Source organism: Vanacampus margaritifer, chromosome 13 (genome assembly GCF_051991255.1).
Source record: "Vanacampus margaritifer isolate UIUO_Vmar chromosome 13, RoL_Vmar_1.0, whole genome shotgun sequence".
Taxonomy (NCBI): Eukaryota; Metazoa; Chordata; class Actinopteri; order Syngnathiformes; family Syngnathidae; genus Vanacampus; species Vanacampus margaritifer.
This window is the reverse complement of record NC_135444.1, coordinates 19585856-19613505: the sequence shown is the minus strand read 5'-3', so window position 1 is coordinate 19613505 and position 27650 is coordinate 19585856. Positions and strand designations below refer to the sequence as shown.

At 44.2% G+C, this 27650-nt stretch overlaps 2 protein-coding genes and 1 long non-coding RNA gene across 6 annotated transcripts; 1 reads left to right on the top strand and 2 right to left on the bottom strand.

The window, feature by feature from the left end:
- Positions 1-1932: 1932 nt before the first annotated feature.
- Positions 1933-11645, bottom strand: ttc14 (tetratricopeptide repeat domain 14). 2 transcript variants are annotated; one of them, XM_077584937.1, is made up of 13 exons: positions 11133-11645; positions 10457-10584; positions 9848-10047; positions 9023-9107; positions 8659-8788; positions 7958-8113; positions 7791-7862; positions 7565-7684; positions 7286-7408; positions 6318-6435; positions 5364-5473; positions 4575-4750; positions 4307-4482 (listed from the first exon to the last, which is right to left on the bottom strand). In XM_077584937.1, exons 1-13 carry the CDS (start codon positions 11264-11266, stop codon positions 4451-4453), a joined length of 1584 nt encoding a protein of 527 aa, XP_077441063.1. In that variant the 5' UTR covers positions 11267-11645; the 3' UTR covers positions 4307-4450. The 2 variants fall into 2 exon arrangements, with proteins under 2 accessions (XP_077441062.1, XP_077441063.1); XM_077584936.1 differs by having other exon boundaries at positions 1933-4750; positions 11133-11643.
- Positions 11646-20498: 8853 nt separating this feature from the next.
- Positions 20499-21776, top strand: LOC144062609 (uncharacterized). Its single transcript, XR_013296422.1, has 3 exons — positions 20499-20792; positions 20895-20983; positions 21080-21776. It is a non-coding gene; the product is annotated as an uncharacterized LOC144062609 (long non-coding RNA).
- A 53-nt stretch (positions 21777-21829) lies between these two features.
- On the bottom strand, positions 21830-27538 carry LOC144062608 (uncharacterized). Of its 3 annotated transcripts, none has more exons than XM_077584167.1 (9): positions 26983-27538; positions 26135-26320; positions 25983-26036; positions 24685-24800; positions 24279-24453; positions 23381-23500; positions 23220-23248; positions 23033-23135; positions 21830-22350 (listed from the first exon to the last, which is right to left on the bottom strand). In XM_077584167.1, the coding sequence occupies exons 1-9, from the start codon at positions 27232-27234 to the stop codon at positions 22291-22293; spliced, it is 1095 nt and encodes a 364-aa protein (XP_077440293.1). In that variant the 5' UTR covers positions 27235-27538; the 3' UTR covers positions 21830-22290. The 3 variants fall into 3 exon arrangements, 2 of the variants coding, with proteins under 2 accessions (XP_077440293.1, XP_077440294.1); XR_013296421.1 differs by having other exon boundaries at positions 22306-22350; positions 23419-23500; XM_077584168.1 differs by lacking the exon at positions 25983-26036.
- Between the last annotated feature and the right edge of the window lie 112 nt (positions 27539-27650).

Genomic DNA, 27650 nt, shown 5'->3' with positions numbered 1-27650 from the left:
ACATTTTACATCTGCATTTCTAAAAAAAAAAAAAAATCTAGGTTGTCACTCTTGTTAACAAAAGTGGGGGGAAAAAAAGTTAAACTAATAGAAATAGTTCAAATGAATTTTTGACGTCTATAGCCGTCAATGGCAGTGAACGAGTTCATGTATCAAATAAAACCGACAGAGATGCTCTACTGTACAGTTGGCACTTAGAACGATTAAAAAAAAAAAGGGACAGATGGTTGTGACAGAACAGCAACAATCACAAAACGGAGTTATTCGGAATTAAACTTGCTGCTTAAGCTGCCGTACGAGATATAGTGAAAGACATAACCCGTCCGCTGTGCTGCGTTTCTCGTGATGGGCCCAGTAATGATCCCGGGTTTGGCAGCTAAGCCTGAACGTAAGCTACTTTGGCAAAGGGTGATACACAGTTGAGCCACACACACACACACACGCACGCACGCACGCACACGCTGTGTGTTTGATTATTGAATCAAATATGTGACACCAAGTGGCTTAAGGCAATCAGTAAGCCAATAAAGCCTATGTGGGGTTACTCTCAAACCCGATAGTCGAGACTCATGTAAAAAAAGGTTTGGGAAATAGTTTGAATACTACCTCTGCATTGTGACACGCCTGACCAGGAAATCTGTCCTCGTTTCTCAGAACACACCCACACTGATATCCGATAGCTGAAACTGTCCACTGAGGGGAAAAAAAGAAAGGACAAATTCAAGGAATAATTACAGACTTATCTGCATGACTGTGTCCGGGTATTAAAACAGTCCAGAAGTGATGTCATTTCAATTGACTCAAACTGGGTGAGGTGTTTGGTTGCCCTTTGCAGTTCTCACCACTTGAAACCAGTCTTGTGGGACGTTTTTAGGTTGTCACGCACAGAATGCATTTGGTGCCCCTTGGACTTCAAACAGTCTCACTTCCATGCTTGTTCAGGATCAATATCGTGCCTGAAAAGGATTGGTCCGCACATGCTGAGCCAGAAGGGAGAAAAAACACGGCTTGAAAATGCAAGTCAAATTTGAGAGCGCTCAAAAGAAGTTCCGCCGTGACTCAGGTTTTCGCCACTCTTGCACCATCGAGGGGGAAAAGACTGCAAGTTTTCGTGTTTGCACCTTCAGTTGGATCCTCGTCACGGCCGATCCTTTCACAAACTTCCATGCTTGTGTTTTTTTTTTTTTTTTGTTTCACAATCTTGCTAACAAAAAACTCCCACGCACTGTTTAGGTTTTACATAATAAAGGATACATTTTTGTGCCGTACTTGTGAGGACACCTGCAACACCAGCACAAAAACACAACAAAAACTGTGGGCTGACAAATGTGGGCTGCAGAAACTGAATTTGAATCATTTTATTTTTCAACTTGACTAATTGAAAAGTGTACCTAAATTGCACAATTTGAATTCATTAGTTTGGAGCAGAAGATTTGAATTTCAAATGATTTTGTTTTATTTGAAACTGTGTTCGATCCTCACTGAAAAATGCAACGCTTATATATTTTCACTTTTTAGTCTAACCAACCACCTGTTTAAGGTTTGCAGTAGGTTGCATTTTTATTAAATACATTTGACCACATGAAGAAAATAAAAACTCATCACTGCAAACATCAGCAGGCCTGGACCGGCCATCTGGTATTTGGGGCAGATGCCCGGTGGGCCGGCGTCTTTTGGGGCCGATGCAGTGCTTTTTAGTCATTTTCCTCCATTTTACCCCCAATAGACCGATCCACAATTTAGAGGGACTAGTCCATTAATCCAGTTTGAATATAGACAGCAAACTGAACCAACATGGGCATAAGTCAAAAATGCCAGGGCTGATTTTTTTTTTTGTTATCAGCTACAATAGTAAGGTAAACACATCTAGCTTTTAATATGCATTATTCTGCATATGCTTGCTTCAGTTTAAAAAAAAAAGGCAGAAAACTCTTGCATTATTCATGTGAGACTTTATTCATATTGTCCGGTCTTTCTCAGGGAAGAAAATAAACCATAAGCCCAAAATTCCACCAACAAAACGAATGTGATAATAAACACCTGTGGACAATGGCTGACCTGTATCATCTCAATGCACAATGTCAACCCGTCAAGCCATTTTCCGTACCGTCTGTTATTCTGCGCTTGAGTTGCGGATGAGCTGGAGTCGATCCCAGCTGACTGGGCCAGAGATGGGCAAAAACCCAGGACTGGTCGCTAGACAATCGCATGGGCACACGTCCACAAGCAAGCGTTCACATTCTTTCAAGAACAAAAGTCAATTAAGATCTTAATACATTTTTTTGCGTTTGTTTGTACATCTACAAATTGGAAGGTGTGCACAGGCACAAGTTCAAATCGGTGTCTATGGCACTGTGGGTGGTTTTGCACAACTTGAAGGCACCATCCATGCGGAAAGGTCATGTAGAGATTCAGATTTGGTGTTTTTTTATGGACATTCACTTTAACTATTGGTCACGCCACATGTCCTTTTTTTATTTGATTTTTCATTTACAAATGACTGACCCATCTGAAGTATTGAAAACGGCTTGCTGTCTTTAAAGGGATACTTAGCTCAGTGAGCCCTCTTCAGCAGTAAAAAGTTCATATTTTGTCCCAAATTAATTTGATAACTTCCTTCGTTTTCATAAAAACACTTTTTTCCCCACTTGCTGTCGACTGAAGATGACCTCACGCGTAGTGGAGGAAATAGGTAACAACCAATCACGGCTCGCCTGCTTTCTGGGTTTGGTCGGCAAACTGAGCCATGATTGGTCAATACTTGTTTCCTGAGCACGGGTGATGTCATCTTCAGTAGACACAAAGTGGCAAAATTAGTTTTTAAAGGGATACTTGACTCATTGAGCCATTGTTAACAGTAAGAAGATAATATTTTGTGATCACTCAATTCATTTTCAGAAATAATAATACCTTTAAAAATCACAACCAATCAGAGCTCAGTTTGTTGACTAAACCCAGAAAACAGGTGATACATGATTGGTTGTCACACAGTGACACAGGTGATGTCATCTTCAATCGACAGCTAGCGGCAAAATTAGTTTTTAAAAGTATTAATTGTTCCTGTACGATGCAGGTTGGCGTGGGTTCGCTTTCCCGCATGGGAGACCATGTTTGTTTGTGTGAATGAGTGAATTAAAAAAAACATTTAAAAAAAAAAATCATGTACGGAAGAGGATTAGGGCCAGTGAAGCGAGAGAGAAAAAAAAAAAAAAGTTTGGCAGGATTTTCACTTTATTCTCAGATTTCTCACTTAAATAAATAAAGTCAGAATTATCACTTTAAAGTCAGAATTCTGACTATTTGTGCTATTATTCCCACTTTAAAGTGAGAATAAATATAATAGAAAAAAGTCAGAATTCTCTCTTTAAAGTGAGAATTGTGACAATTCTGACTTTACAATCCGAATTCTGAGATTAAAGTCCGAATTCGGAGAAAAAAATTTTCTCTCTACTGGCCCTAATCTTCTGCCGTATTTATAAAAAAATAAGTTATCACTTCAGTTATAAACAAAATATCTTCTACTGTTGAAAACAAGTCAAGTATCCCTTTAAAGGTATTAATTGTTAACAAAAAAAAAAAAATCTGACAGTTCTAGAGAAAATATTATGTTCTTACTGCTGAAAGTATCCCTTTAACGACACAACCCTAACTTCAAAACTCTCTTCCAGCAAGTGTTGAAAGAGATTGTGGGTAATTTATTGTATGCATAATTTTTTTCTTTTTTTTTTTTACGTCTGTGCTTGACTAACTGAACACAAGTTGAGAAGAACGCGCCATACTTTCTTTCCATTTTAGTTTTGCGCTACATTCCTATTTCTTCCGTTTTCAAATGGAACTTGTTTACTTTTTGGGTTCGATGCCTTTCTCTTTCTGAAACTTGGCAATCTGGTTAAAGATCTGCAAGAGGTTCGGCGGAAGGTCTTTCTTCGACCTTCCGTCGGGTAGCGCGATCTCGTCATCGGACTCCGCTTGGATTTCAGCTGCCGCTGGCTGGCTGCAACTTGCTTGCTTCTCATCAGTTTTGCCCTCACCGACGTCGTTCTCCGTCTGGTCTTCATCGCCTCGGAAGGAATTCCGTCTGGGAAAATCTTTACTTTGAAAAGATTTTCTGGAATACGCCGACTCGGACGACGAGCAGGAAACGTTGCGCTTCCTCTCATCCAGGCTACTTCTTTCGGGCCAACTCATCCTCCTCTTATCCTCGCTCCATCTTTCCTTGCTCGTATGACGATGATTTTCACTGTTCTTACTTCTTCCATCTTCTTTGTCTGAACTGATGCTGCTACTTTTCCTCCTCCCTTCTTCTCGATTGTTTGTTTCCCTTCCCCCGTGCGACGGCCACTCGCACTCGTCACCCTCTGAGGATTCTGACACGGAATACACGCAGATCCGCGGGCCGTTGCCGTCTTTGGTCTTCCTGCTCGTCTCTCCCGCCTCCTCCTCCTCCTCCTCATCCATGGCTCGGAAAGCCTCCCACGTCTTCTGGTTGAGGAAGGTGGCAGAGGTGTTGGGAGGCGCCGGGTACCACTCCAACTCCTCCACCTCTTTTTCCTTCCTCTTTTTCGCACGCTTACCCTCGTCACTCTTCCTGCTGCGATGGCGCTTGCTTTCGCGCGCCGACTTGTTTTTCTTCTTCTTCTTTTTTTTGGATCTCCTGCGCGAGGACGATGAGGTGGAAGATTTCCTGGAGGGAGAGGACGAGGAGGAGGAGGAGGAGGAGGAGGTGGATTGCTTTCGTTTTCGTTTCATCCTGGCAAAAAAGAAACACGCTGAGAACTTTTTACTTGGTGAAATACTTACATGTGATGTTTCTATTTCTTCAGTGGCAGTACGCTTAACTCATTCACTCCCAGACATTTTTGCTGAAGCAACCCCCCTTCGCTCCTGGATTTTGACTGATTTTGCAAGGCCCACACAATATTGTGTTCTATTGCTATAAAAACATGGAACCTACCAAAAGAAAGATTTGAGTCTCTTCTTTCACCAGGAAAAAAAAGTATATTTCTATATGTTTCAGTTTTGTTGCCATTAGCATTAAAATATAGCTAAGTTTCATCATTATTCACAAACTTTTTCAAAAGACTGGGGAAAAGAGCTAGTTTAAACATGGCCCTAGTTGATCTCTTATACTCTGCTGCCACCTGCTGGCCGTTTCTTGTAATAACTACCATTGCTTTGAGCAACCTCTTCAGGTTAGGAAGCCTTCTCTATGCTCTAGCATAAAAAAAAAAAAAAAACTTAAAAAAAATGTATAAATATGTTTTTGGGACAATGGTAATATTTAAAATAGAACGTTTTCATATGTTTTTTTGGGAGCAAATGAGTTAACAAGCCTCCAATTTAGAGGCACAGAAACAACTCACCTCTTTTCCTCTTTTAAGATCTTACGCAATTTCTCAGCACTGCTTTGGCTGCTTTTAGCTTTCTCTTCCTCTTCTTTCGCCAGCGCTTCTTCCCGCAAGCGAATGGAATTCTTTACAGCCGCCAGGCGAGACAATTCGAGGCACAACATTGGCGATCCATATAGGGATGTAAAATCACCATGACCCATCACATGCAACGGTCGCCCCGAAGATGGAATTCAGTCATTTAATTGCCCATTTGTTATGTAGGAATAGTAATGCACAGTGCAATGTAAATAGTATGTACAGGAAGTCATTCCAGGTTTGTGTTTACCATAAAAAAAAAAACAAAGTGGTGCCATCCAAGAAATGGGCGAGAGTCAGACAGGTTTCAGCAGATATGAAAGGTGACGATGTTACCATTTGACGATGACGGACGAGCGATGCAACCGTATGCAGAGGAGGAGGAGCCATTTTGCAGAGTGAATTCCCCGCCGGGTGACAAAGGCCGTGTCAGTCAGAAGGTCAAGTCCCAGGTTCGCCAAAACATGCACACACACAAACACACACGAAAATCTCATCAGTATTACAAACCACAAAATAAACTCTTGGAAGAGAAAAGACCTTGCCAAGTGTCTTCCCTTAAAATAAGTAGCAATGTAAATGCTATAAGACAGATCGCTCATATGTCAGTACTCGGAAATCGGAAATCAGAAGAAAAAAATAAAATAAAAAATAATAATAATAATAATAAAAAATAAATAAAAATAAAAATAAAAAATAAAATAAAGTACTGGGAAATCGTACATTATCGAATATCGCCATTTCTTTTTTTGCTGACCCTTACTCACACTTATGAGCACCTCAGTGGGTGTTTGTTTGCGACAGCCACCGCACTTCAATATAGGACTTATTGCTCAATCGAACATGCCTGCACACACACCTGGAAGTTGTGGTGTGTTGAGGCCCACCCACCTGTATGGTGTCTGTGATTTTTTTCAAGGCCTCCTGGGCCTCAGGGTTCGCATCATCCAGAGAAAGCGCTCTTCGGTACACTCCTTCGGCCGTTACCAGCTTCTCTTGTTCCTCGAGTCTGCAGAGGAAAAACAATTCAGGTGAGATGAAACGATTTGCACGAGAAAGTATTCCATTCCTGGCACATGCGATTGGGCCGTCCTCCCGTCACGTCTGACATTCTCACAACAATTCAGTTGGGCTTCAAACTTAGGCTATAATTGAGACCCTAATGGGGGTACGTGAGATATATTTTAAAAGTATATGTAAATATGTCAGAAAAATTGTTTCAGAAAATGTATTTTATATTCAGTAGGCTATTCAATTTCAGTGTCCTAAAAACGCATCTCCCCGATAGCAAAATGGTTCGACCCAATTTGTCATATGCCACCTGAAACATTTGTCAATCACTTGAAAACTTTATTTAAAATTCAGTTTGAAATTCAGCTTTACGATGATCCCAAAAGATGACACTATGTTTTTTATTGTATGTGCACAAATCTTTATTTATCATTAATAATAATCTTTTTATTTCCAAAAAGTTTAAGAGGCCATATAAATACAAATAGAGTTCCAAAGTTTCATAAATGAGACAATGATGGCACAGCACTCGGTTTCAAGTGGTTGTTGTTTTTCCCAATCAGAAATGCTTTGCACGAGTTAGGGGGTACTTGGCTGAATAAATATTTCACAGGCGGAACGTCTCTCAAAAAAGGTTGAGAATCACTGGTCGGTTCTGACAGCGCTAAAAACCCAAGTCGTTTAGCGTTTTCACTTCTCAGAGATGCTCAGGCAAACGTGTGTAACATCACGTGTGCTTGTGAGTCTTCCCCTGTTGCTGGAAAAAAAAATCGGAACGATTCCCACAGCAATATTCTTCACGAATATTAGTGCTGACCTAAAGCAAAAACCCAAAATGGCCAACTTACTGTTTCCCCCTCTCAACCAGTGTTTGGCAGAGGTACTTTTTAGCATTGCGGTGGTCTGGACAGGTTTCCAGCGCCAATTCAAAGTCTGATATAGCCTTCACCATGACGCCTTTATTAGCATACCTGAAAACAGAACCCAAACAATTCAAATGAATCAACAATCTTGTTTTATTGTTCTTGAAAAAACAAAATATTGCATCAGTCAATATATATACAAAATATTTGCAAAAATCCCAATTCAACATTGTGGAGGTAGGCAACGAATTCAGATGAACTCACAGAGCTCCGCGTGCTACCAGGGCTTCCACGTTATTTGTGTCGATGTCCAAAGCTTTGTTGTACTCATTCATGGCTTCCACATGGCGACCCTGCTTAAAGTGGCTCACACCCGCCTTAACGCTGAAAAGAAGGAGGGGCAAGAAAAAAAAAAGACAAAAAAAAAAAGACATTGTGTCTTGCAGGAGCCACAACAAAGACAAAACTATCACGATTGTGCGTTTTGTACCATTTCAATGCCCAGGATGCAGACTGCTGCTTCCGGATGACGGACGCAAAGTCTTCTTTTTCAAACAGTTTACTGTAGAGGAGAGAAACATGACATCATCATTGTACCGATCATCATATTTTGGTGACGAAAGCCAAAATGAGATTTTGTGAAGAACACGTTTTAACCTTTGCAGTCCTCTCATCATTGACGGCGGATGGACGTCACTGACGCCGATCTTCTCCAGCGTGTAGTCCACCACGCAGGGGTTGTGGTAACCGTGGCAACCACTCAGTATACGCTCGTACGTCTTTGTGGAGTCACTGGCCGCAGTGACGCTACGACTGAGACAAGGGCGCCATGATTAACGAACACTTGCGTCTCTACCCAACGTAAACATTTGAACGTTTCAGTAGGTAATTAGAAAGATAATTTTTTTTTTAATGATTTTGATTATTTAACTCTTTGACTGCCAAAAACGTTATATAACGTTTATTAAAATCCTATGGAGTAGTGCCAAAGACGTTAAAAGACGTTTTTTTTTCAAAACAGAGGTGAAACTAACCATTTTCTATTGTTGATTACTGAAAAACGGAATAAGGTAGAAAGAAACTTTTTTTTTCTGATGAAAGATGAGAGTCCAATCTTTCATTTGGTAGTATGTGTGTTTCCATAGTCCAAACACATAATTTTCTGTGGCCCTCGAAAGATCAGTCAAAAATGCTTAAATCGGCTGGCACCCACGGCATCCCTTTTCTGAAAACGTCTGGCAGTCAAAGAGTTAAAAAAATAAACGGATACCATTTTATTCAAACTTTACTTCACACTGTATTTGTCTACGTTAGTTTGCCTTTTATTTATTTTTTTAATAGTCATCTGGTGCTCTTACTCGTAGTGTAAAGGTAGTTCCTCCCTAGTCATGACTCCTAGCTGGATGCTGTCTGATCTGGTAGAAATGGACGCTTGCAGAAGGGACACCGTTATTTTTTCCTGGTAGCGGTCAATATCTTTCACACCAGCTGCAAAACAACACAAATATGTTACAACATGTACTGCATTCGTTATTGTGTTTCTTTTTATTGTGATATTTGTTACCCCCCCCAGTCTCCTTGTAATCCTTCGAGTCAAACAGACACAAGCAAATATTTGAAGTTGAACATTGAATTGGTTGATAAATGAAACATTAACGCTCTGTCAATCATTTCAAAAATTGAAAAAAAAAAACATGTAAAAAAAAAAAAAAAGATCATCACCTCTGATTAAGTCCCCAATCTGATAGTAGGACAAAGGATCATCATGGCTGCTGGCTGAAGGAATTTCTTTAATGTGACAAAGAGCCTGCGATGCAAAAGAAATTCGATTTGTTTAGTGAGATTTTAAAGATCTAAAGACAAATGTGAATGATGATGATGATGAGGGATCTGCATTTGATTATATTTCCACTTTCGACTACCATTAAACCGATGGGAATGTTCTAAATTCCTGTTTTAATGCCAGTGTCACATCGAGGAGAATAATGCAGCCTGGAGGAGTTTAGACATCGCAAGGAAGTAGCTCCAGTTTATATAGAATCATTTCATCATTTGCGTCAAGAAAATAAAATTCACCAACAAGTGAATCAACAAACACTTAATCCGTTGATTTATGATGCCCATCCCTTATGGTGACCTGAAACTGAGCCAGGTAAAGGCAGGATTGGATTAGAGAAATTAATCAGAGAAATGCTTTAATTAAACTGAAACAATCTTATGTTTTGATTTGAAGGCTCTTGCCTCCACAAGTATTACAAATCAAAATTTTTGCTGTCTTCTCATTTCCAGTAATTGTAGACCCTTAAAGGTTAAAAAATTCTGGTATAAAAAAATAATAATTAAGGGCTATGTTGTATACATTATAATACTGCGCATTGCAAAATCAAATCCCCACAAATGTAGCCTGGTACACTTGTTGGTTATTCCGAGACATCATAGTGACTTTAAGGCTAACTAGTCATGTGACACCTTGACGTTGTGGCGACACTACAGCGCTTAACACTGATTGGTTCTTGTGTGTACAATCCATTGAGACTGTTATCTTACTGATAACTCCAGGTCTTCGATGTCTCTGTTCAGCCCTCCTGCCATGCAAATGAGCGTGAGAAAGAATCCATATTCTCGAATATTGTTGATCCTCCCCACCACAATGTCTCCTCGTTCTAAATCCCTGTAAAGCATGGCCCGCCTCTCCTCAAAAGGCACCTCCATGAATAACTCCAGAGGTGGCATGACAGCATAAGCCTCTGGAATGAAGATTAGAAGACAATTATTATAAAGTTTGTCTAAATACTATCAGGTGCAATTAATAATTCACATTACACACACACAATCTGCTAATAATTTGGTTTGGATTTACTGTAGCATGTTTCAAGGAACCCAAAGACATTTAATAACTCATGGGGTGGGAGGTAATTAAAATGTTGACTATGTTACAAATTAAATGGCAGCTAATCAAGTGTCAAATAATATAGATTTCTTTCAGAAGTCAGCCAATTCATTCATGAAGTTATGATAATATTTTAAGACTAATTTAAAAAAAAAAGAGGTTTAAATGTAGTGATGGATGCAAATAACTTGGACCGTCATCATCAACAGCTAAATCATTCAACAATGTTGCATCTCGACATCAACGGCGTGCAAAGCGTGGACAACCTGCAGCCTCCTCCTCTCCAGGTTCCTCTTCTTTCGGCGTTGCAGTCTTCCATGATGGACTGAAAAGAATGTCAGCCTTCCTCGCAATGAACTGCTCCACCAGCGGGCTGCTCTGCTCTTCACCGTTTCTGTGAAAGTGCACAAACATGTCATATCGAAAAAGTATGTTTTGTATAGCTTTGCCCAACAGAATAAATATGCTTTGCTGCCATCTTGTGGCGTTGTTAGGAAATTACAAACTTTTTGTGGGGGCATCAATTACTTTACTTGCATATTTTTTGCAAGGAAACTATGGAAAATCATTTGTGTTAAATAAATAAATAGAAGTAGAGCTGTGGGACTGTGTTGCTGACTGTATGCTTATCAGCACTGTTGCCATAATGGGGAAAAATATTGGTACAAACCGTGGGCAGTATTTTATTTTGAAATGGCTTGGTCAGAACCAACAAAATGCCCCCAAAAAAATGGTCACAATAACGCCTAGGGGTTAAACTGTACACGCCAGTCAAAAAGCAGTACCAAAATTATTTGTAGATAAATAAACACGTAACAAGCACATTCATACACTGGCTTTTTATAGAGAGTGGTATTGGTGTTTCTCTTTAGGTGTGGCGAGGATGGAGTGCACAGTGGATACGTTGGTAGAAGGATGCTGGAACTATTTGGAATGACTTACCCCTCATACGGAGCCTTGCAAAGGTCAGCCACCACCGCTTGAAAGTCGGGGTTTTCAGTCTGTTCACATTTCAATTTGTTGAACAACGACTCTCCGTGATACGTCAGACACTGCCTCAACAAGTCTCTGTCCATTCTGCACGGAAGGTGGCCTTACATTATTTTGTTCGGAAAAATAAACAGACCATGTAATAATCGGTGCGAAATAAACGGGATACTGGCACGGCATTTAATGAAGCTAACTATGCAGCTGATTTTCGAGTGAGCAACAGCTGAAACTAGCTTGATGACTAGCAGCGCAAACGCAAACTTCCAAGCAAATAGAACCGAATGATGAATTTTGTTTCTGTTTGTTCGTACGAGCACTCGGATAATAAACGCGTCTTACAAGACTAGACTACAGGTTACCCCACAATTAAATGCATTTTCCCCCTGCCCAGCGCCACACTGCTACGGTGAGTGCTCTCTGCTCATATGTCAAGGGAGCGCACACGCAGCCATGAGACTGAGCATGCGCATAACGTGTAGCACTAAAAATGCACGTGTCAAACAAATCCCTACTAGGAACCGTAGTTCTCTAAACGTGTAAATAAATAAGTACAGTAGTAGTAATAATAATAATAATAATAATAATATTTACGACGACGTAATAGTACCGCGTATAATTATTTTTTTTTTTGAGGGCAGGGGCAATATTCTGAGAAAAAAAACTCGCAAATTTGCCACTTTATAAAATCGCAAATTTACGAGTTTTTTTCTCGCAAATTTGCCACTTTATAAAGTGGCAAATTATATTGCCCCCGTCCTCTACAAAAATATTATCATACGCGGCCCTAATACGCCGTCGTAAATATTAATAGGTTGATAATAATAATAATAAATAAATCAATAAATGCAGGCTTACACAAATGCTCATGAACAATATACTCTTAGCTAAATTAATCAATCTTACGCTATATTATCATCATCATATTTGTTTTAGAGCAGGTGTGATTAAAAAAATAAATATGCTAAATAAAGGCCTTTTTCGATGAAACGTCCTGGGTGCAAGGCAGTCTTGGAAGGGCCAAAAGTGCGGAATTTGTAGTCAATGACAACAATCATAATGTGGATTTGAATTATTTTATTGCTACATTAGGTGTGGATGATGTAGTAACTCTGCCCAGAGTCCAGGTTGTAAGAGGTATGGATTCAAATATAATACATTTTAAATAACGATTATAAATATCTCTGATTGACTGGTGACCAATCCGTGGTGTAGTTTGCCTTTCACTCCAGCAGCTGGGAAATGCTTATTTAAAAAAATCAATCCAAAAGCAAATAAAAAAGTAAATACGTTATCATGCATTCAGAAACAGAGTGAATATTGCAAAAGAAGCCAAAATTACTGTAGTAAAACCACAAACAAGTATAGTCAGAAATGCATTTTGAGTTGAGAAGCAGCAATTTAAAAAAAAAACACAAAAACAAAGTTCAATGCCTGTAAAACTTCAAGTTTATCATCTTACAGAGTAAAAACTAGAAGAGCTGGTGAATGGAACCCTCACTATGTTCAAAACCTGTTTGACAACCTTAATGTGAATTTGTTCTTTGTTGATTAAGTTAAGTGTATTGTCTACTTATTACTAGCCACCTGATACCAACACCCAGTTGGTGATAGTCAATGAAAAAGGGCTATTGTCTGTTCATACAAAGTCTTAAGAGTTTTTTTGTGTGTGTGTTGTTTCAATCAATTTATTTTATTCTTTAGTTTTGTTGGATAACATAGTGAACAACAATGTAGTTGCAAAAGAAAAATAGATTGACATTCAATTGTACACGTCTCCACTGAAAACGTATTTATATTAACTGTACAGACTGGGTATAGTTGACAGCAAAGAAGATATACATATGACTAATAAATATATATACACTTTTTAATTCATCATTATCTGACAGCTATCAAAATGCCAAACTCACCATCTCTATTATAAGAAACTAAATGATTAAAAAATAAATAAATTAGGTAAGGATTAAATTGGCCTTGAAAGGATGTTAAAGCAATGTACATTATACATTTACTTTTTTGGATAGACTGCTGCAATAAAATATTGCACAGCAAAATACAGAAAAATCTTTCCGTCTGCTAATAAACATAATTGCAATGAAGATGTTTTACCATTTTTATAGGCTGTAGTCGCCAAAGAACTGTACCCTCCCTCTTCATGTTGCTTGCTCAGTAACTAAGGGTGGAGCTTGAATAAGGAAAGAGCAAAATACAAACACACATTCCTGGAAGTAAGACGAGTACTAAACACCGATACTTGCTGGAGAGACTTAACCCGGTTGTCACCATGAAGATGAAAAGAAAAATCCTTTCTTGGATATATTTGTATGGATATTTGTATGTATCTTTCCAAGGTAACTAGCTTTAACTTTTTGGTTGATTTTTTTCTTTCTTCCAGATAAGAGGTGTAGAACCCATAGAACTTCCATCACTTATCGTCGCTGCTATGTGAAAAAACACTTATGTCAATTTTTTGTCATTTTTTAAATTTTTTTTATATGTTTCGGGGATGAAACTGAAAAACTATTTTTTTTTAAAATGATAAATGGACATAAGTGTTTTTCACATGGCAGCAACGTTATTTATGATGCTGAAAAGCAACGACAAAATTTCATTCATACACAACACATACATCAGCATAGCAGCGCTGCCAGGAACTAAGGTCATATTATATAGTAGAGACATGTCAATTAGATTAAAACCTGAATATTTCTGTAAGCCCTCAGTCCTCATCTCCATTTCCCAAAATGTTAAAAGGAAAGGTCATGCAAACATGAAATAGGATAAAGACAGTATTGGGGATAACAGACTAGTGTGTTGTTTGAGCGGTCACTGATGGCTTCATGACAATGAGCCGCTTTGGTGATTTCTGCCAGTGAGACAAAAGCGTATGAATGCCAGCACTTTTTTTTTTTGTTTGCTTAAAACCGTGAGCGAAATAGATTTGTAGTTGTGTTGAGGACTTCTATGTAAGCACACAATAATGATGCAATTTCATGACAAACCAGATGAAGATGATTCGAAGTGAAGCCAGGAGGTGATCCTCGGTAGCCACATGGATGAGTGAATAGAACATCTGCTGATCTCACTGCTGTATAGGGCAGCAGGAAGTACATCTGGAGAGCGGTGAAATCCAGGAAGTGGAGAATATTAAAACGTTTAATGTTTTTCAGGGTTAAATATTAACAGTGGTTTAACCTGCTCTTGACTTATATCTGTTAAAATTCAAAATGTTGCTAATACATGGCCTGTCTAGTAAAGGTGTATGGGTGAAAGTTTGGCAAAGGTTATTTCTATTAGAATTATATGATTGTATTAACAATACATGTATTGCTGTATTGATGTCATTCAAATGGACATTGTAATGACTGTGTCAAACTGTCACAGTTGCAGATTCTCAGCCAACAATGACCCCAATTCGCCCGACGACAACTCAACCCGGAGAGACCACGGCACCAGGCCTCCCAGAGACCACTCCACCTGGAGAGACCACATCGCCAATCCGCCCGACAACAACTCTTCCCGGAGAGACCACGGCGCCAGGCCTCTTACTGAGACCTCCGCTTGAAGAGACCACGGCGTCAATTTGCCCTGCGACAACTCTGCCCAGAGACACCACAGCGCCAGGCTTTCCGACCACAACTCTGCCCGGAGAGACCACGACACCAATCCACCCGGCGACAACTCCGCCCGGAGAGACCACGGCGCCAATCCGCCCGACGACAACTCAGCCCGGAGAGACCACGGTGCCAGGCTTCCCAGAGACAAGTCCTCCCGGAGAGACCACATTGCCAATCCGCCCGATGACAACTCCGCCCGGAGAGACTACATCGCCAGGCCTCCCAGAGACAACTCCTCCCAGAATGACCACATCGCCAGGCCTCCCAGAGACAGCTCCTCCCGGAGAGACCACATCGCCAGGCCTCCCAGAGACAGCTCCTCCCGGAGAGACCACATCGCCAGGCCTCCCAGAGACAGCTCCTCCCGGAGAGACCACATCGCCAGGCCTCCCAGAGACAGCTCCTCCCGGAGAGACCACATCGCCAGGCCTCCCAGAGACAGCTCCTCCCGGAGAGACCACATCGCAAAGCCTCCCAGAGACAGCTCCTCCCGGAGAGACCACATCGCCAGGCCTCCCAGAGACAGCTCCTCCCGGAGAGACCACATCGCCAGGCCTCCCAGAGACAGCTCCTCCCGGAGAGACCACATCGCCAGGCCTCCCAGAGACAGCTCCTCCCGGAGCGACCACATCGCCAGGCCTCCCAGAGACAGCTCCTCCCGGAGAGACCACATCGCCAGGCCTCCCAGAGACAACTCCTCCCAGAATGACCACATCGCCAGGCCTCCCAGAGACAACTCCTACCGGAGAGACCACGGCGCCAATCCACTCAGCGACACCTCATCCTGGAGAGACCACATCGCCAGGCCTCCCAGAGACAACTCCTCCCGGAGAGACCAAATTGCCAATCTGCCCGACGACAACTCTTCCCGGAGAGACCACGGCGCCAGGCCTCCCGGCGACTACTTCGCCCGGAGACACCACAGCGCCAGGCTTTCCGACCACAACTCTGCCCGGAGAGACCACGGCGCCAAGCCGCCCGGCGACAACTCCGCCCGGAGAGACCACGGCACCAATCCGCCCGACGACAACTCAGCCCACAGAGACCACGGCGCCAATCCGCCCGACGACAACTCAGCCCGGAGAGACCACGGCGCCAGGCTTCCCAGAGACAAGTCCTCCCGGAGAGACCACATTGCCAATCCGCCCGATGACAACTCCGCCCGGAGAGACTACATCGCCAGGCCTCCCAGAGACAACTCCTCCCAGAATGACCACATCGCCAGGCCTCCCAGAGACAACTCCTCCCGGAGAGACCACATCGCCAGGCCTCCCAGAGACAGCTCCTCCTGGAGAGACCACATCGCCAGGCCTCCTGGAAACAACTCCGCCTGGAGAGACCAAATTGCCAATCCGCCCGACGACAACTCTTCCCGGAGAGACCACGGCGCCAGGCCTCCCGGCGACTACTTCGCCCGGAGACACCACAGCGCCAGGCTTTCCGACCACAACTCTGCCAGGAGAGACCACAACGCCAATCCGCCCGGCGACAATTCCGCCCGGAGAGACCACGGCGCCAATCCACCCGGCGACAACTCCGCCCGGAGAGACCACGGCGCCAGGCCTCCCAGAGACAACTCCTCCCGGAGAGACCACATCGCCAGGCCTCCCAGAGACAACTCCTCCCAGAATGACCACATCGGCAGGCCTCCCAGAGACAACTCCTCCCGGAGAGACCACGGCGCCAATCCACTCAGCGACACCTCATCCTGGAAAGACCATGGCGCCAATCCAACCGGCGACAACTCCGCCCGGAGAGACCACATCGCCAGGACTCCTGGAAACAACTCTTCCCGGAGACACCACAGCGCCAGGCTTTCCGACCACAACTCTGCCCGTAGAGACCACGGCGCCAGTCCGCCCAGAGACAACTCCTCCCGGAGAGACCACATCGCCAATCCGCCCGATGACAAGTCCGCCTGGAGAGACCACATCGCCAGGCCGCCCAGAGACAACTCCTCCCAGAGAGACCACATCGCCAGGCCGCCCAGAGACAACTCCTCCCGGAGAGACCATATCGCCAATCCGCCCGATGACAAGTCCATCCGGAGAGACCACATCGCCAGGCATCCCAGAGACAACTGCTCCCGGAGAGACCACAGGGCCAATCCGCCCGACGACAACTGCTCCCGGAGAGACCACAGGGCCAATCCGCCCGACGACAACTGCTCCCGGAGAGACCACATCGCCAGGCCTCCCCGAGACAACTGCTCCCGTAGAGACCACATCGCCAGGCCTCCCCGAGACAAGTCCTCCCGTAGAGACCACGTCGCCAGGCCTCCCGGAGACAAGTCCTCCCGTAGAGACCACGTCGCCAGGCCTCCCAGGGACAAGTCCTCCCGTAGAGACCACGTCGCCAGGCCTCCCAGGGACAAGTCCTCCCGTAGAGACCACGTCGCCAGGCCTCCCGGAGACAAGTCCTCCCGTAGAGACCACGTCGCCAGGCCTCCCGGAGACAAGTCCTCCCGTAGAGACCACGTCGCCAGGCCTCCCCGAGACAAGTCCTCCCGTAGAGACCACATCGCCAGGACTCCCGGAGACAAGTCCTCCCGTAGAGACCACGTCGCCAGGCCTCCCGGAGACAAGTCTTCCCGTAGAGACCACGTCGCCAGGCCTCCCAGGGACAAGTCCTCCCGTAGAGACCACGTCGCCAGGCCTCCCGGAGACAAGTCCTCCCGTAGAGACCACATCGCCAGGCCTCCCCGAGACAAGTCCTCCCGTAGAGACCACATCGCCAGGACTCCCCGAGACAAGTCCTCCCGTAGAGACCACGTCGCCAGGCCTCCCGGAGACAAGTCTTCCCGTAGAGACCACGTCGCCAGGCCTCCCAGGGACAAGTGCTCCCGTAGAGACCACATCGCCAGGCCTCCCGGAGACAAGTCCTCCCGTAGAGACCACATCGCCAGGCCTCCCCGAGACAAGTCCTCCCGTAGAGACCACATCGCCAGGCCTCCCGGAGACAAGTCCTCCCGTAGAGACCACATCGCCAGGCCTCCCCGAGACAAGTCCTCCCGTAGAGACCACATCGCCAGGCCTCCCCGAGACAAGTCCTCCCATAGAGACCACATCGCCAGGCTTCCCAGAGACAAGTCCTCCCGTAGAGACCACATCGCCAGGCCTCCCAGAGACAAGTCCATCCGGAGAGACCACATCGCCAGGCCTCCCAGAGACAACTCCCGGAGAGACCGCGGCGCCAATCCAACCCGCGACAACTCCGCCCGGAGAGACCAATTTGCCAATCCGCCCGATGACAACTCTTCCCGGAGACACCACAGCGCCAGGCTTTCCGACCACAACTCTGCCCGGAGAGACCACGGCGCCAGGCCGCCCAGAGACAACTCCTCCTGGAGAGACCATATCGCCAATCCGCCCGATGACAAGTCCATCCGGAGAGACCACATCGCCAGGCATCCGAGAGACAACTGCTCCCGGAGAGACCACATCGCCAATCCGCCCGACGACAACTCAGCCCGGAGAGACCACAGGGCCAATCCGCCCGACGACAACTGCTCCCGGAGAGACCACAGGGTCAATCCGCCCGACGACAACTGCTCCCGGAGAGACCACATCGCCAAGCCTCCCCGAGACAACTGCTCCCGGAGAGACCACATCGCCAGGCCTCCCCGAGACAACTGCTCCCGGAGAGACCACATCGCCAGGCCTCCCAGAGACAAGTCCTCCCGTAGAGACCACATCGCCAGGCCTCCCGGAGACAAGTGCTCCCGTAGAGACCACATCGCCAGGCCTCCCGAAGACAAGTGCTCCCGTAGAGACCACATCGCCAGGCCTCCCAGGGACAAGTGCTCCCGTAGAGACCACATCGCCAGGCCTCCCGGAGACAAGTGCTCCCGTAGAGACCACATCGCCAGGCCTCCCCGAGACAAGTCCTCCCGTAGAGACCACATCGCCAGGCCTTCCAGAGACAACTCCCGGAGAGACCGCGGCGCCAATCCAACCCGCGACAACTCCGCCCGGAGAGACCAATTTGCCAATCCGCCCGACGACAACTCTTCCCGGAGACACCACAGCGCCAGGCTTTCCGACCACGGCGCCAATCCGCCCGGCGACAACTCCTCCCGGAGAGACCACATCGCCAGGCCACCCAGAGACAACTCCTCCCGGAGAGACCATATCGCCAATCCGCCCGATGACAAGTCCATCCGGAGAGACCACATCGCCAGGCATCCCAGAGACAACTGCTCCCGGAGAGACCACATCGCCAATCCGCCCGACGACAACTCAGCCCGGAGAGACCACAGGGCCAATCCGCCCGACGACAACTCCGCCCGGAGAGACCACAGGGCCAATCCGCCCGACGACAACTGCTCCCGGAGAGACCACAGGGCCAATCCGCCCGGCGACAACTGCTCCCGGAGAGACCACAGGGCCAATCCGCCCGACGACAACTGCTCCCGGAGAGACCACATCGCCAGGCCTCCCCGAGACAAGTCCTCCCATAGAGACCACATCGCCAGGCCTCCCCGAGACAAGTCCTCGCATAGAGACCACATCGCCAGGCCTCCCAGGGACAAGTGCTCCCGTAGAGACCACATCGCCAGGCCTCCCGGAGACAAGTGCTCCCGTAGAGACCACATCGCCAGGCCTCCCCGAGACAAGTCCTCCCGTAGAGACCACATCGCCAGGCCTCCCGGAGACAAGTCCTCCCGTAGAGACCACATCGCCAGGCCTCCCCGAGACAAGTCCTCCCGTAGAGACCACATCGCCAGGCCTCCCGGAGACAAGTCCTCCCGTAGAGACCACATCGCCAGGCCTCCCGGAGACAAGTCCTCCCGTAGAGACCACGTCGCCAGGCCTCCCGGAGACAAGTCCTCCCGTAGAGACCACGTCGCCAGGCCTCCCGGAGACAAGTCCTCCCGTAGAGACCACGTCGCCAGGCCTCCCGGGGACAAGTCCTCCCGTAGAGACCACGTCGCCAGGCCTCCCGGGGACAAGTCCTCCCGTAGAGACCACATCGCCAGGCCTCCCGGAGACAACTCCTCCCGTAGAGACCACATCGCCAGGCCTCCCGGAGACAAGTCCTCCCGTAGAGACCACATCGCCAGGCCTCCCCGAGACAAGTCCTCCCGTAGAGACCACATCGCCAGGCCTCCCAGAGACAAGTCCTCCCGTAGAGACCACATCGCCAGGCCTCCCGGAGACAAGTCCTCCCGTAGAGACCACGTCGCCAGGCCTCCCGGGGACAAGTCCTCCCGTAGAGACCACGTCGCCAGGCCTCCCGGGGACAAGTCCTCCCGTAGAGACCACATCGCCAGGCCTCCCGGAGACAAGTCCTCCCGTAGAGACCACATCGCCAGGCCTCCCGGAGACAAGTCCTCCCGTAGAGACCACATCGCCAGGCCTCCCGGAGACAAGTCCTCCCGTAGAGACCACATCGCCAGGCCTCCCCGAGACAAGTCCTCCCGTAGAGACCACGTCGCCAGGCCTCCCGGAGACAAGTCCTCCCGTAGAGACCACGTCGCCAGGCCTCCCAGGGACAAGTCCTCCCGTAGAGACCACGTCGCCAGGCCTCCCGGGGACAAGTCCTCCCGTAGAGACCACGTCGCCAGGCCTCCCGGGGACAAGTCCTCCCGTAGAGACCACGTCGCCAGGCCTCCCAGGGACAAGTCCTCCCGTAGAGACCACGTCGCCAGGCCTCCCGGGGACAAGTCCTCCCGTAGAGACCACGTCGCCAGGCCTCCCGGGGACAAGTCCTCCCGTAGAGACCACATCGCCAGGCCTCCCGGAGACAAGTCCTCCCGTAGAGACCACATCGCCAACTACCCCGACCACAACACCACCAAGCACACCTCTGACCATCCACAGCACAATACTGACTACCAAACACTTGAACGTAAACACAACCATATCACAAACGCCTGAAACAATGACAAGTAAACCTGTGATTACCGCAACCCAACATCCTTTGAACACAACCATTTCCGCAATTAGCACAACACCTAGCATACCAACGTTGCCAAACACCACAACTACCAATGGTAAGTGACTCCTTTGATCTCATGATATATTTGCGTATCCAATGTGTTACTAGGCTACTAGTACTTGTGTAAAACCATTCTGTTTGCTTTCCTTAATCCCAGCAGGCCCCTCGTCTCTGGCCCATTTGAAGATGACGCTAAAAGCGCTTCATGAGATTAGCAATGACACCATCATTAAATTAGTTGAAGCGGTAAGTGGAATTCACGTGTTGCTTCTCGCAATATAAATCAGATCAATGCAATGGTGAAAAACGTGTTGTCATTTTTACTTTGTCCTTTTGATTCAGTTTTTTAGAGAACAGCTTCTGAATGGAACGTCTTACACCATCAACGTTATTCAAGTCCAAAGAACGGGCCTTTAAAGTTTTTGTTTTGCTACCGAGAATCTACTAATTTGAACATGTTACATTGCACTGTATGTTCACATATAACCGAATGACTTCCCCTTCCGTTTAGTTAATAAATAAACTTCTTTTTATCAATATCAAGTATCGTTTCCTGGTTCAAGGCTTACTTAACGAATGACTTAACTGTTCCTCAGCTTTTAATGTGGTTGTAAAAAAAACTCTCAACCAGCCTAAATGTTTTTTCAATTGATATATCATTGTGTAAAAGTCAAGGCTGTACTATCAAGACAGCACTGTTTTTCGCCATTAATAGTCATTACAGTTTATTGGGAAATGGGCTTTCACTTGTATAGCTCTTTGCTTTAACGCCGTATCCTCATTGCCCTCCTGATGACGCGGCATCAGGACTCAACTGGGGGGCGTTCCGTATCTTGCTCAAGGACACTTCGACATGGTCACATGGGCTGAGGATCAAACCCACAATCTTCACATTTGGAGACTTCCACTGTGACAGCATTGTTGAAGATCTACAGACACGTTGTAGTTATGACCCATATTATTGAGGAGAAAAAAAAGTTGTTGTTCACTATTGTACAGTAAATTTTAAAAAAAATATTAAAGTTCACCTGTAAAGGTTCTAGTCTAGTGCATTTTTGGTTTATCCCGAAAAAAACAACAACAACAACGTAATATTGTACTTGTGCATTATTGTATCAATTACCAAATACAGATTTTATTGTTCAACTCAAAAGTTTAATTTACAACACAATTAAGAACAATTGAAAACATTTAAAGCCAAACTTTGGTTAGTCGCAGTACTTTAACTTAAAATCCCAGTAAATTCCAATTATTTTTGTCTGATTGTATTCAATCATCTTGATACACAAACATCTTTCAGTTGCCTTTTTTGAGGGCCATTTCGTGCAAAAAAGTTTTTGAATGAACCATCTGCCGACACTCACAAAAGGCACCAGAAAGAGCAGTTGCGTAAATAGCAGACAGCATCCATCCATATTAGCTAGATTTAAAAACAACGCTGAAACAATCAATTTAGCGAGCGGCATCGGAATAATTTGACAAACCCATGATGATGTGAAAAGCAGTTTGCACCAACCATTCTTGGTGAGATATGGACAGGAATTGCCCATAAATTAGCGGTGTGACATTTCAGTTCCGTAAGTAACATCCGTGCATCCAGGCGCAGAAGAAGCCTACAAGTAACACACATTTCATTTCAACAAATGCCAACTAGAACTCTGAATTCATTTCCATTCAATGTTGGTACATTTTATGCGAGTGAATATGTTTTAGAATGCATATTTCACATTTATGAATAGCAGGATGTTTCAGTGAGTGTTAAGTCTTCAACTTATTCAAACCCAAAAACGTGTAAATAATACGTTTAATACTCTGTCTTTCACTCCCCAAAACATTTTTTTAAATGTTTTTATGCTCGTTTTTGTTTAATGCAAGAGCATACAGAAGGCTTTGATGCAGCTTCTGACATGAAAAGGTGGCTTAAAGCAATGGTAGTTATTACAAAAAACGGCCAGCAGGTGGCAGCTGAGTATATGAGATCGGGCCAGGCTTATTTTGCCAGTGTTTTTACCAGGAATGTAAATATTGATGAAACCTAACCATATCTTAATGCTAATTTCTGCAAAACGGAAACAGATAGAAATATACTTTTTTTTTTGATGAAAGGAGAGACTTCTTTTGGTAGGTTCCATGTTTTTATAGCAATGGAACACAATATTCTGCGGGCCTTGCAAAATCGGTCAAAATCCAGTGAACCAGCCGGGAGCGAAGGGAGTTGCTTTAGTGAGAGTGAAAGAGTTAATTTCCCCCAATAATTGTCAAATGTAGAAAAAAATAAAAAATCTTGAATCTCACATTGTTTTCTATGGTCTCGTAGATTTGCGGCTGGTTCCATCTGTCCTGCAGATTATCTCCATTTTGGCAGCTCTCTTCAATTTCCTCTAGACATAATTCTCTCCTATAAGGAGTTACAAAGAAGACCTAAGAACAAACTACCATAGTTGAGCTCGATGATCTGTTTAGTTTTTTTTCTAAATCTTACCTGTCATCCACAACTGTCTGACTTGATACCTGGTAAGAGAGCATTGATTTGATTTCATGTCGAACATTTTAAAGAGGAACACATAATGGATAGCAAACTGTATGGTTATAAAAATTGAATTCAAAACACATGAAAATGGAATAATCAAAAACCAGGTTTGCCTGCAAGTGGTCATGGTGGGTGAGGATATACAGAGCACCTGGTCCTGAGATCCTGAGGATTTGAGCTCCGGCCCAACCTTCTGCAGGGGCCACCGGGACAAACAAAACCCGCTGGATGCACTGCAAAACATATTCAGCCACACTAATCCATTTCAAAAATGGAGGCCAAACCCCTAAAACAAGTCAGTAATAAAATATTACACCTTCAGTATAGTATCTGCAAGTGAAGATTTTTCAAGTGATTCTCTCCCCCCACTTCATACGCTTTTAACTCATTCAAAATATATATAAATGTTTTTTTTATTTTTATACTTTGTCGTTCACTCCCAAAAACTAACTTAAGTGTTTATGTTTTTTAATGCTAGAGTATACAGAAGGCTTTGATGCAGCTTCTGACCTGCAGAGGTCACTTAAAACAATGGTCGGTATTACAAAAAAAGGCCAGCAGGTGGCAGCAGAGTATAAGAGATCAACCAGGGCCATGTTGCAACAAGCTCTTTTTGCCAGTGTTTTCAATAGGTTTGTGAATAATGATGAAGCATAACTATACTCTAATGCTAATCGTTGCAAAACGGAAACAGATACAAATATACTTTTTTTTTCCTGATAAAAGAAGAGACTCTAATCTTTCTTTTGGTACGTTCTGTGTTTTTATAGCAACAGAACACAATATTCTGTGGGCCTTGCAAAAATCAGTCAAAATACAGTAAAACAGCCGGGAGTGAAGGGGGTTGCTTCAGTGAAAATGGCTGAGAGTGAATGAGTAAAAAATAAATAAATACATAAACTTTAAATGAACAAAAACCTTACAGAGGTATTACGCTTTATTTTTGTTCAGTGTAGCTGTCATAATAACGAAGCGTTAAAAAGAAGAACAAAATCCCCCCCCCCCACACACCTGCAAATATGTAAAGGAAAACCTCTGTCCGGCCCGTTTTGCAACTCGGCCTTGGAAAAGCGCCACCAAGCGACTCTCCATCTGCTTGGCGGACCATTGCCGATCGATGGTGATCCTGGCCGTCAGTCCCAAGGCTGAAAGAGCTTCTTGCTCTGTGCCTTGCGGTGCAGTGTTTCTGCGCAGACACAAAAGTCACACTGCCGTATCCATCCATCCGTTTTTTTTTTACAATTTTGGAGCTCAGCTGTCTCTGGGGCAAGGACCGGGTACTGAGCCCAGTTTAGAGTCACTACAATATGTATACATGTGATTTGGTCATGGGAAAAAAAATACTAATCAATGCACAAAATGGACACATCAAGTGCATTATTTATCAGGGAATATTTGATGGATTTCATCTTCTCACCCAGGGATTTCTTCGCCGTAGCGGCCTCGTGGTAAACAGAGCACATCTTTGACCACCAGCCTAGTTAACTGTTGGGGCACTCGCTTCCATTTCATTCGGCTTGCTTTGTGAAATGTCTGCAAAAGGGGACCAACAATTTGATCATTTCTCACGTACGAAACAAATTTTGATCCTGGTGGCAAAAAAAGTTCATATTGGGATGTTTTATTATTTTGAATCTTTTCTGGTACGTCGTCAATTTATCTCAACTCTATATATCACCGGCGTGAAGTTATTACAAATATACATTTTAAGTCCAGAAGTTGATTTAGCAACTTGGGTATTCAGTTTTAAAATACCATTATATATATTTTGTCTTCATTATATTCTTTTTCTTTCTTCTTATTTTTCTTCATTATATTCTTTTTCAATATTATCTTGTATCACTCACCTTATAATAAGGCAGAGGGTGGCTAGTACGTATTAGGGCCTGACCGATAAGCATTTTTTTTAGGCTGATGCCGATGCCGACACCGATTTTTGGCAGAAAAAAAATACAGATTGCCCATAAAATTGGGTTCCGACAGCATTTGTGTGTGAGTATTTGTTATTTAAAAGAAAAAGGCTCCCGAAGTCGATGCTAACTTCCTGCTAGCATTTAGCGCTAGGGTAGCGATATTTTAAAACAAAGCATGTTTTGTATTTAAATATACAGGGAAAGTAAGTGTTATCGTCATGTGTTTAGTTTTATAGTTAACTCCAACTGGGGTGTCATTAAACACCTTAAAGGACGCTTAGGGACAACAGAATAACCTGGATAAGATACGCTACACACTTGCTAGTTGCTAATGCTATTCAAGAAAAATGGTGCATTCAGGGTACTTTTACAGCGTCTGAAACTTCGCTTTTCTTCTATGATAACGTTTTAAGGGGAGAATAATCGTCCATTTGGCCTAATTGCCGATAGTTTTGGCCGAATAATGGGTCGGACTCTAGTTCATTGAACAAATATGGTTCTTTGCCTTATAAAGGGACAATAAAATTCCATTTGGAGTATCTAAGTAAAGAATTATTTGCATTTTGGTTTCACAATGCAATTGGACTCTTAAGATCTGTGAGTTCCTAATCACCTCTGAACTAAAATGTGAAACAGACAGCAGTGGAAATCCAATTTGCATTGAGTGATTGATTACATCACATGTGCTCCTTTGGGTTTAGATTAGATTATCAGCGATCAGCATGTGCAATACATTAAGATTGTGGAAGTGTTCAAAAAACAGCATCAATAAAAAAATTAATTAAAAAAAGATAGTTGCTACCGGGGTCATGACCCCCACAAGCTGAGCCTCAGACTTCCTGTGTTGAGGCAACATCTGAGACAGGAAAGAAAGAAAGCAAGTCAACATTGGATGAATTACAACAATATGGCCGATCTCTTTTTACATCATGAGCTGACCGTATCCTAACGTACCTCCATTTCTATCTCGATGTCCTCCATGAAGACAGGGGGACGGGGTTGCCTTTCGCCGTTTTTATTTTCACTGGCAGGCGTCACCGTGTTGGGTTTAGCATTGGCCTTCTGCAGTCTAAATTGCTGGGCTTGGACCTCCAGTGTTGCCTCTTCATCGCAAACACACACAAGAGGATGCTCCAAGTTCTGAAGCACCACAAAAAATGAGGGGAAAAAATATTATCAATATTAGTGTCCCACTGGCCACATACAAGCTCTGTTTTAGACCCACTTAGCATTTACCAGAAAGCCGCAATATTGGATTCCCCCTAAAATAGGCTACACTCTAAAAAGAGAATTGTTGAGCTAAGGCTGTGCAATGAATCGAAATTCAATTACAATTTCAATTATTACACTCAAACAATTACAAAATCAGCATAATCGGAAAAGAAAGATTATTAATATTTATTTTTGAGTTGTTTGCACCTTTTTTAGATTTTAAAATAATTTAATAATTTTTTTTTCATCCAAAAAGAACTTGCATAATTAGTGTTTTAAAGAATTTTATTTGTCTTAATATTTTTTATATTTAAACATTTTCGTCCTACTGCACAAGCGCACAAGCTGCACTCAAACTTAAACGTTTTTGCCAAAATAAATAAATAAATAAATAAACATTGAATACAATGTTATGATATTGCACACATATTTAGCTTGAAATGACCCGGCTCCTCTATGAAAGCTATGAAAAATGTTTCATGGCCATTTGACTATTAAAGACGCATGTACTTGTTTCAACTGTAGCAGTGCATGAAAATGGATTTGTGAGCATTTCCACATTGTTGAAGGTGTCAAAAGTGAGCTCCTACCCGGTAAAAGCAATCCTCTTCCTCCAGCTCTTGCGTTGAGAGAAGCTCACAGGATTCTTCCGGAAAGATCGATTCCATCTCGATGTTTTCCTTGATGGCCAACAAAGTTTCCTCCCTTTCATTTGGTTTCATTCTAATCTGCAGCAACTGCGACTGATTAGCCTGCGAAATGCTAATAGTTTTGCTTTCTTGTTTTGTTTTGAAATCTTTCCTTTGCTTCCTACGCTTTTTGCTCGTGTTCCCGGCGCTCATCTAGTTTTTGTTTACGCCTCACTTAAGATTTGGACTCGTAGTCGGTGCTTTTCACCTTTCCATTTTAAAAACAAGCCAAAGCTCATTAGACCAGCTGAGATCTACGGTCAGCTCTGATTGGTCCACATTTGTACTCGTGGACTACAAATTGATTGGCCAAGTGAACAAGAGGGGGAGGATCATTGTTAATCTCTGATTGGGCAACAAAATTAATCAACAAAATAATCAATGATGGCTGAGCAATACTTTCCTGTTACTTAGTTTAAAAATCTTTTTCAGAGTTATGAATATCTCATGTTTGGAAAATGTAATAGAGTAATTGGTTATTGTGATTGAGGCCAAATCAATTGTTTTTTGTTAGTTTAAAAAAACTTTTTTTGTCTTCATGCATCTGTGCTGAGCTGGTTGTGGATGAG